Source organism: Jatropha curcas, chromosome 4, assembly GCF_041381405.1.
Source record: "Jatropha curcas cultivar XTBG-Jc1 chromosome 4, XTBG_Jcur_1.0, whole genome shotgun sequence".
NCBI classification, from domain to species: domain Eukaryota; kingdom Viridiplantae; phylum Streptophyta; class Magnoliopsida; order Malpighiales; family Euphorbiaceae; genus Jatropha; species Jatropha curcas.
In genome coordinates, this window is record NC_143154.1 from 26,051,482 (window position 1) to 26,061,970 (window position 10,489).

General features: G+C 35.0%; 1 protein-coding gene across 1 annotated transcript; it reads right to left on the bottom strand.

Annotated features, from left to right (window-relative positions):
• Positions 1-390: 390 nt before the first annotated feature.
• Positions 391-2,430, bottom strand: LOC149497075 (F-box/RNI-like superfamily protein). Its single transcript, XM_089720091.1, has 2 exons — positions 1,094-2,430; positions 391-1,008 (listed from the first exon to the last, which is right to left on the bottom strand). Exons 1-2 carry the CDS (start codon positions 2,078-2,080, stop codon positions 583-585), a joined length of 1,413 nt encoding a protein of 470 aa, XP_089576217.1. The 5' UTR covers positions 2,081-2,430; the 3' UTR covers positions 391-582.
• Between the last annotated feature and the right edge of the window lie 8,059 nt (positions 2,431-10,489).

A 10,489-nucleotide genomic window follows, 5' to 3' on the forward strand; every position in this document is an offset into this window, starting at 1 on the left:
AATTGATTTTAAATAATGGCATAGAAGAATCTAAGAATATGATTCTATAAAGAAGATTATTAAATGTGAGAGCTACCTAATCGGGGTAATTATGCAAACAACAAAGTAAAATTTTAAATTGGATTAAATTAGATAATAAAAAAAGTTGATACTAATTTTATTTAATGAGAAGTTAATTCACATTTTATATTGGTTTTAACGAAAATAATATAATAATACAAAGTATGATTTTTTGCCAAAAAAAAATTATTTAAAGGATGGAAAAGTCTAGCTTGCCACAATAAAGCAATTAATCAAAACAAAAAGAGTCAGATAAATTGCTTAAAAATTTATTGCCATCTAGTCATATTTAAATACAAGTCAAACATTACTGATTGGTATTAAATTCTAAAAAAGAAATTGAGGTTGCATAACTGAAAAATGAAATTGAGGCATTGCTAATAAATTGTTTTTTTTTTTTTTTTTTTGAAAACCTAATAAGTTGTTAATTTATTACCTTTCAAAAAAAAATTTGTTAATTTATTAACAATATAATAACATATGAATAAAAAAATAAAATAAAAAAATTTCTAGATAGAGCATTCATCGGACAACCAGCACTCCATCTTTGGCAAATTCTTGTAATCGTTCGTACACCATTTCCCGTTCTCCTTCATCCCATGACTGCCTCTTTGGAACATATGGTTTTACTTCTTGCTCAATGACCAACCATCTAAGAGCAGAAGCATTTTTCAGCAAGTAGATGGCAAACTCCATCTGGTTTGGGGTGCTGCAAAATCCACCAAGTTCTACTTTTGTCAAATGTCTGGGCACATATTCAACAGGCTTGGCCTTTTCTTCATCAACATCTTCTGGACAACGTGTCATCAACTCGAAAGTACAAAGACAGGGAAAAGCACTGAGGATAGAAATCATCTTCAACATACTAAATTTTGGATGCCGAATGAAAGTCAGTGTCAATGATGTAACCTGGCTGAAGACTGGTATGGTTTCCGGTATGAACTTTACCTGTGCAAAGAAGTGGAAATTGCTATTAGTAAACATTCTTATGAAGATCGACAAATTGAGAAAAAAGCTCATCTTTTTCAAATACCCAATCGGACCGAGAATAAATTCCTAACACCCTCAGCCCAGGAAGCTGTCGCTGAACACGAGTGAAAACATATTGGAACGCCCATCTATTTCCATGGCACCAAAGCTCCGTCACATTGGGTGCTCCTCTTAAATCAAATGTGATATCATGAAGAGAGGCAGGACAGACAAAAGTTAGGAGATTCGCATTTGATAGATCAATTGTTTTCAGTCCAACAGAAACCATTACCGCAAAATGCTCTAGAAGAGGTAATCCACCAAGACATAATTTGGTAGGAAGGTTACATCTGTACAAGGTCAAATGTTTAAGGTTCACCAAACAAGAAAACAAACTATTGAAGTCGTAGAGGGATAATGGTGACTTAATCAATTGGAGGGTCTCCAATGAACTAAATTGGTAGGTAAAATTTGGTCTCAAAACGCAAGCATACAAACTAAGATCCTTCAAGTTATGATTTGAACCTTCAAAAAGCTCTTTCTCTAAAACATACTTCCCCTCAATCAGCGCGCCATTTTTATCTTGGGAACGTTTTGAACAGTATTCGCTGCAATAAAATTTAAGGCACAGCGTTTGAACTCCCCTGCTAAGAGCAAACCTTACCCATTGATCAATATCACTAGAACATTCAAAACCAAGACAGCAACAAACCACAAAAGAGGAAATTTGCTTTTCCTGATAAAATTTTAAGACCTGATTGACTCCTTTAACAAATTTCTCCTTATAAATAACACAAGAATTTTCATTATTTTCCCATAATTCGCGATTTGAATCAGTGACAAACATATTATCCCAGTCAAAAATGAGTTCGGGCATAGATGAGCATACCCGTCTCCATCTATTTGACAATAGAGATAATTGAACAATCTCTCTCAACTTTAAATAAGAGATAATAGTATAAAGAAGCTCATCTGGCAAATCGCTGATCATATCCTTTGTCCTTCGGCTGCAATTTACGTCTGCTTCAGATAATCTACACGGCCTCAACATGGGTAAGGGGAAAACTAACCGTAACCGCTTAGTTTAACTGCAGATTAAACTTAACGGCTTCACAGCGGAGGAAAAAAAGAGATAAACCTCAATAAGGTAGCGGCTGTAGCAACCGGCGACTGAGACTGAGAGAGGCTAAACTTGGAACAACCCTTGTAATTAGATTGGTATTGATCTTAGACAATCCTGCCAGAAGCTAAGCTACGTACGCACTCAAAATTTCGGGATTAAGAAGGTTGTTTAGGGTTAGCTAAAATGTAAATACAAATTTACCTAAAACTTAAATACGGAATTATTTTTTTTATTGGCAATCCTTCCATCAATTAGCATTCCTGAAGCAGCTCTTACAAGTTTCCTTCGTATTATTGTGACTATCTTATGGAACTATCGTCATTATATTTTCTAAAATACATAATCTAGAAGTTTCCTGTTTTTACTTTTAAGCAATCGTAACTAAATTCACAATGTGATATTTTAGACTCAATAATTATAATGTCATACTTAATCCCTCATACTACCATATGAAGGTTTTTTTTTTTTTCGTTGTGATAAAATTATCATATAAGAATTACTCCATCTGTTAATTTTATCAATTGATTAATTTGGATTTCGTAGAATCACTAGTAATTACATATATAGATTTTGTAATCAAAAATTAGTTTAAAAGTTATACTTTTTAGTATTAGAAAGAGAAATTTATTATTAGTGGAGACTTGAATTTGATTTGATTTAGTTGGTTGTTTTAGGTAATGATCAATGAATTTGAGCTTGAATGGAAATTGCAGACGTTACAGGTCTGTGTAGTATATCAACTGAAAAATTAAATGCACTTAATATGACTTATTGACTGTGGATTGATCCACAGATGTACGCTTCAATTAAAATAAAATTAAACAAAAGAAAAAGTAGAGGGAATTTGATAGCTTGAAATGTAAAAAGATGTGATTTGTATTAAAATAAAGCTTTACTTATATGGAATATAAATGAACAATACTTAGGAAAATAAAGAGAGAGTTTTGAATATGTTATTGTGAATGAACAATAATAACTATACATAAAATTTACGCGATTTGCTTTGTGCCGGTTTAAATTTATGGGAATCTATTATGATTCTACATGTTAGGATACCAGAAATAAAAATACGAGAATAATTAAGCAGCGGAAAAATAAAAATGGGACACACAGAAATTTACGTGGTTCACCCTCAACTGTTTAGGGCTACGTCCACGGGACCAACTCCGAATATTTCTTCCACTATTACAAATAGTAGGCTTACAAAGAGAGTAATACAAAATAGTGGCACTCACAAGTGTTTCCCAAAACACCCTAATAATCTTCACTATTTTCTAAACCCTTAGTTTTAAGAACCCTTCTTAAAACTAATAACTCTCAAATATTCTTCACAGATTAATTGTTATATCTGTGTCTCTCTACTGTCTCTCACTTATTGTTGGTTTCTATGCTGAATGCTCCTGCCTCTATTTATAGGCAAAGATTTGAGAGAGCCGTGCATTGCTCATGCACGGCTCTTCATTATTTTCAACTGGCATGCCAACCATTCAATGGTTGGTTGCCAACCTTTGATTTTTTTTTTTTTCTTTTCATAATTGTGTGGGTCCCACTTGAGTGGGCACACCACCACCAACAAATCTCCCCCTGCACGCTCAAGTGGGGACGTTAGCCATACTCTCCATCATCCCTGCAGCTAATCGGCAATATTCAAACTTGTCTTTTGGAAGAATCTTTGTTAACATATCTGATCCATTTTCATCTGTATGGATCTTCTCAAGCTGTAACTGCTTCATCTCCAATACATCCCTGATCCAATGATATCTAACATCAATGTGCTTTGATCTTGAATGAAAGGAGGAATTCTTCCCAAGATGAATTGCACTTTGGCTATCGCAGAAAATCAAATATCGTTCTTGATGAATTCCGAGTTCATTCAAGAACTTCTTCATCCACAGCAACTCTTTGCATGCTTCTGTTAGTGCTATGAATTCTGCTTCAGTTGTTGATAAAGCAACACACTTCTGCAATCTTGACTGCCATGACACAGCTCCCCCTGCAAATGTGATTAGATACCCTGATGTGGACTTTCTCGAGTCAACATCCCCAGCCATATCTGCATCAGTATAACCCACTAATATTGGCTTCTCATCTCCAAAGCATAAACATACTTTGGTCGTACCTCGAAGATATCTGAAAATCCATTTTACTGCAGCCCAATGTTCCTTTCCAGGATTTGAAAGAAACCGACTCACTACTCCGACTGAATGAGCAATATCTGGTCGTGTACAAACCATGACATACATTAAGCTTCCAACTGCTGAAGCATATGGAATCTTTTCCATCTCTTCCTTCTCTCCATCAGTAGAAGGGCACTGTTTTGAGCTTAATTTAAAATGATTAGCAAGAGGACAACTAACCGCTTTAGAATTTTCCATTTTAAACCTTTGAAGTACTTTCTCAATGTACTTCTCCTGTGACAACCATAATTTCTTGGTTCTTCGATTTCTCGTAATCTTCATACCAAGAATCTGCTTTGCTGGTCCCAAGTCTTTCATAGCAAAAGACTTACTTAGCTGTTTCTTCAAGCTATTAATTCTGACAGAATTCTGACCAACAATCAACATATCATCTACATAGAGCAAGAGAATAATGTAGTCATCATCAGAGAATTTCTTTACGAAGACACAGTGATCTGAAGTGGTCTTTTTGTAACCTTGCTCCCCCATAACAGACTCAAACTTCTTGTACCACTGTCTTGGTGCCTGCTTCAAGCCGTACAGGCTCTTCTTCAGTTTACAAACATAATCTTCTTTCCCCTTTTTTATGAAACCCTCTGGCTGCTCCATGTATATTTCTTCTTCCAAATCTCCATGTAGGAAGGCAGTCTTTACATCCATTTGCTCGATTTCCAGATCAAAACTGGCGGCCATTCCGAGCACTGTCCGAATGGATGTCATTTTCACAACTGGTGAAAAGATTTCATCAAAATCAATACCCTTTCTTTGATTGAATCCTTTCACAACCAGTCTAGCTTTGAATCGTGGTTGGGAGCTGTGTTCTTCCTGCTTGATCCTGAACACCCACTTGTTTTTCAAAGCTTTCTTGCCTTTGGGCAACTTTACCAGCTCAAATGTTTTATTCTCATGCAAGGATTTCATTTCATCTTGCATGGCTTCAATCCAGTTCCTTTTGTGTTCACTTTCCATTGCTTCTTCAAAGCATTCAGGTTCTCCCCCGTCAGTCATCAATACATATTCATTTGCTGGATATCTAGTAGATGGTTGTCTGACTCTACTAGACCTTCTTAATGTTTGAGAACCTTCTGGTGCTGGTAGCTGAACAAGAACACCATCAAAATCATCTTCTGGTTCATTCTGATGAGGAATTTCTGGATTTTCTAACTCTGGCTCTTGTTCTTGTGGAACATTTTCTTCATCTCCAACTTGTCTTTGTTCTGTTGCTGGAGGAACTATTTGCACATCTGTTGAATCATCTTCAGATCTATCGGCAACTTGCTTCTGAGTCTTTTCAACATCTTCAATAGTCTGATTTTCAACAAATACAGCATCTCTACTTCTTATCATCTTTTTCTGGATTGGATCAAAAAATCTATAGCCAAATTGATCTTGACCATAGCCAATGAATACACATTGTCGAGTCTTGACATCAAGCTTAGACCTCTCATCCTTAGGAATATGCACAAATGCTTTGCAACCAAACACCCGCAAGTGATCATAGGAAACATCCTTTCCTGACCATACTCGTTCTGGAGTATCATACTGAAGAGGAACACAAGGTGAACGATTTATAAGATGAACTGCCGTAAGAAGAGCTTCACCCCAAAATCTTTTAGACAACTTTGCATGTGAGAGTAAACATCTGACTCTCTCCGTCAAAGTTCTGTTCATCCTCTCAGCCAAACCATTCAATTGCGGCGTCTTGGGAGGTGTTGTTTGATGTCGAATACCATGCTCTTTGCAGAAAGCATCTAATGGCCCAGTGTATTCTCCACCATTATCTGTTCTGATGCACTTCAGCTTCTTGCCTGTTTGTCGCTCAACCAAGTTTAGAAATTGTTTAAAAATATCTAAAACTTGATCTTTAGACTTCAAAGTGTACACCCAGGTCTTCCTAGAATGGTCATCGATAAATGTTATGGAGTATCGATTTCCACCATATGACATCGTCAATGGTCCACATAGATCTGAATGTACCAGATCTAACACATTCTTCATTCTGGAAGGCTGAGAAATCTTGAAAGCTACTCTATTCTGCTTTCCTGCCATACAATCAGAACATTTCTCTAAATGGACTTTATCCAAACCAGGTAGCATGTTGTTTTTAACCAGAGTTGTCATTCCTTTCTCACTCATGTGGCCTAGTCGTTTATGCCACAATTCAACTGCACTGTCATCCTCTGCTACATTAAAAGCATCTCGGGAGAGCTTCGCATGCATCACATACAGCTTTAGATCTTTCTTTCCATTTGCTATCACCATGGAACCTTTTGTGAGCTTCCACTTGCCATTTCTGAAGGTGCTACAGAAATTTTCATCATCAAGTCTGCCAACCGAGATTAAATTTGAATGCATGTCTGGTACATGCACGACATCTTTTAAAATTAATCTCGAACCATTTTCTGTCTCCAGGCAGATATCTCCCTTACCGACGACTTTCAACAGTTTACCGTCTGCTATCTTGACCACACCCAAATTTTCTGGTGTGTAAGATGAAAAATTCTCTCTCCGGGATGTTGCATGAAGTGTAGCCCCACTATCAATTACCCAACTGGTCTCTTGGGTTGTAAGATTGATAGTGTCTTCAATGAACAGTTGGAATTCAGCAATGACATTAGCTTCATCATCACTGCTTTCTTCTTTCTTTGCCTTGCCTTTGATCTTCTCCTGATCACTTTTGAACTTCCGGCAATACCTTTTAATGTGCCCCTTCTTCCCACAATGATGGCACACAATATTGGCAAATTTGTTTGATCTACCTCTGCTCTTATCTCTTGTATTTGAACTTCTAGATTGGCTCCTCCCTCTGGGCTGATTATTTCTTTTAGCATCTGCTAAAAAAATGTCTGACTGAGATGAAGAAGGATTCTGTGCTTTACGTCTCATTTCTTCATTCAAAACAGCATTTTTAACAAATTCCCAGCTAACTCCACTATGTGGTGTAGAGTTTGTTATTGATATCTTCAAAGTCTCCCAAGACTCTGGTAAGGAGGCAAGCACCATAAGGCCGAGGATTTTATCATCAAATTTTATGCCCATATTTGACAGCTGGTGAATAGTCGCCTGCATTTCACTCAAGTGATCTGCTACAGAAGTACCTTCTTGGTATTTGAAATTCATCAGCTTCGTCAAATAAAATAATTGGTTGTTGCCGGATTTTGAGGCATATAGCTGTTCAAGCTTGTCCCATAATGTTCTGGCGTGAGTCTCGTTACATATATGGTTGTACACATTATCATCGACAAATTGTCGAATATAACCACAAACTTGTTCATGCTCGAAAGCCCATTCTTCATCAGTCTTGTCTTCCGGTTTGCTTGAACCAAACACGGGCAAATGCATTTTGGTTACCATAAGGAGATCTCTCATTTTATTTCTCCATATATGGTAATTTGCGCCATTTAGACTGATCATTTTGCTTGTTCTAGCTTCCATGACTTTTGAGTGAATAGTAACTGTATATATGAATAGTACCAGTATATGAGAATAGTAACTGTACACGTGAATAGTACCTGTATATGTGAATAGTACTATACGTGAATAGTACCTGTATGTGTGAATAGTACTATACGTGAATAGTGCTGGGCTTAACAGTGACGGGCTCAGCAACAGTAACGTCAATAGTAACTATTCACCATCAACTGCGAGTTACTATTTTACTATTCATCACTAAGTCGATTTTGCAACGTCTTTCCGAGCGGACTGCACCAACGGACTCGTCGTAATTTTCTCGTCTTCGTGGTATATTTATTTTCAAAATATATCCACAGATCCGGTACCGCTATCTGACCGGCTGAACCAGGCTCTGATACCACTTGTTAGGATACCGGAAATAAAAATATGAGAATAATTAAGCAGCGGAAAAATAAAAATGGGACACACAGAAATTTACGTGGTTCACCCTCAACTGTTTAGGGCTACGTCCACGGGACCAACTCCGAATATTTCTTCCACTATTACAAATAGTAGGCTTACAAAGAGAGTAATACAAAATAGTGGCACTCACAAGTGTTTCCCAAAACACCCTAATAATATTCACTATTTTCTAAACCCTTAGTTTTAAGAACCCTTCTTAAAACTAATAACTCTCAAATATTCTTCACAGATTAATTGTTATATCTGTGTCTCTCTACTGTCTCTCACTTATTGTTGGTTTCTATGCTGAATGCTCCTGGCTCTATTTATAGGCAAAGATTTGAGAGAGCCGTGCATTGCTCATGCACGGCTCTTCATTATTTTCAACTGGCATGCCAACCATTCAATGGTTGGTTGCCAACCTTTGATTTTTTTTTTCTTTTCATAATTGTGTGGGTCCCACTTGAGTGGGCACACCACCACCAACACTACATTCTTACATTTCAATAATAACTATATCCATTATCAAAATAAAATGTAAAAAAATATAGAGTCATAATTGAACTACTGCATAATTATTTCATTTTAGTAATGGACATAATTATTATTAAAATATGAAAGTGTAAGGTTATCATAAATTTTCGTAAATTTGAGCATGCCCCGAGATTATGTATTTAGCCATATACCAACCCTTGTGCTATAACGTGAACACGTAGCACCATTAACATCTTCCACAGCGTGCATGTTGAGGTCTGCATTATTGAAGATTGTTTGACTTTCTATTTTCCTTTCCTACGTTTTCAAATTTAATAATATAAATGTCATTCTTTTTCTTATTAGGTAGGGTTAACAATACAACAACTTCAACGCACAAAACTATAATATTAGGATATAATTATGTCTTAATCTGATATATTTATATAACTAATCACAAATTACAGTGGGTTGTTTGCTGGTGCGTGTATGGTGATTAGTCACCTTTCACCATTTAAAAAGACTAATTCACAATATAAATGAACAATAATATTTAAAATATTATTTTTTTCAAAATAAAATTATATATACACAAAATTTTAATTATAATATTGCTATAATTATATTTAATATTTATATTATCCTTTTTATTAAATTAAAATAATCATTTTATAATTTTTACTAAACAAGTATTTAATGCTTTAAATATGTTCGGATAATCCTAATCGAATTGAAATATTAAAAATATATTTTTACACATATTTAAAATGGATTGGAATACTTAATGTATAATAATAATGTTTAGTTCAAATTTAGACGTGCCCGTTATAATTTATGAATTATGAATTTCACGTGCCCGTTATGAAAAACGAAAAAGAAAGAAAGATGGAAAAAGAGGTGCATGTGTTTCTGTATCTAATACTCCTTCCCGCATAGAATAAAGAAAATATATAATAAGACATAAAGGGAATATCCACCAAAATCGATACAAATAAAGCAGAATTTCATTATCTTCTTGATGTCGTTTTCTTTTAAAACGAAATAATAAAATTTCACACGTATGTATACGGATTCATAAAATGATTTAGATTATTTTATTTATTTTATAATTTTTAATAATAATTTTAATTTTGAGGCAGTGATTCAACCAAAGCGTTCCTATTAAAAGAATAAGCACTATTTAGGTCAAAAACCATATTGCAGTGTAGTGATTAACGACCAACCAACCGTCCCCATTATAAAATAATATTTTTAGAAAATGACATTTATCTAATCTCTTAATTCTCAATTTTACATTTCTGTAGATATACATAAACACGTATGATTGTAGGATTATGACAAGTGTCCAATTCACATGCTGTTCATTGGAGTTGTGGTGGGACCTAATTTGACTGGTTTTATATCGAAGCAACTTCTATTGAACACCGACCAAACTGATCTTTTTTATCTCCAAGCCAATTAACATAGTGTCGTTTTGTAGTGTTGTTTGCATCGTAGCCCATAAATCTATTGTCGTTTTGTTTGGATATTACCCTTTCCAAATTCTAGTTGTCAGACAAATGCCAGTGAAGATTTTAAATTCACTTGTTTCTTTTTTTTTTTTATTTAATTTTTATCCTCCAAAAAGGAAAGAAAAATTATATATCATTCTATAATATAAACCTGATTTGATAACTTTAAAAGGTTGATTTGATCTTTAAATATATTTAATTATTTTCCATGTTAGCATGGATTGACTTGGGCCAATTTGATATATTTATTATTAGATTAGATTTGAATTTGGAAGGATGATCCATGTCATCAAATTACACAAAATATTTCCTTATTGTTT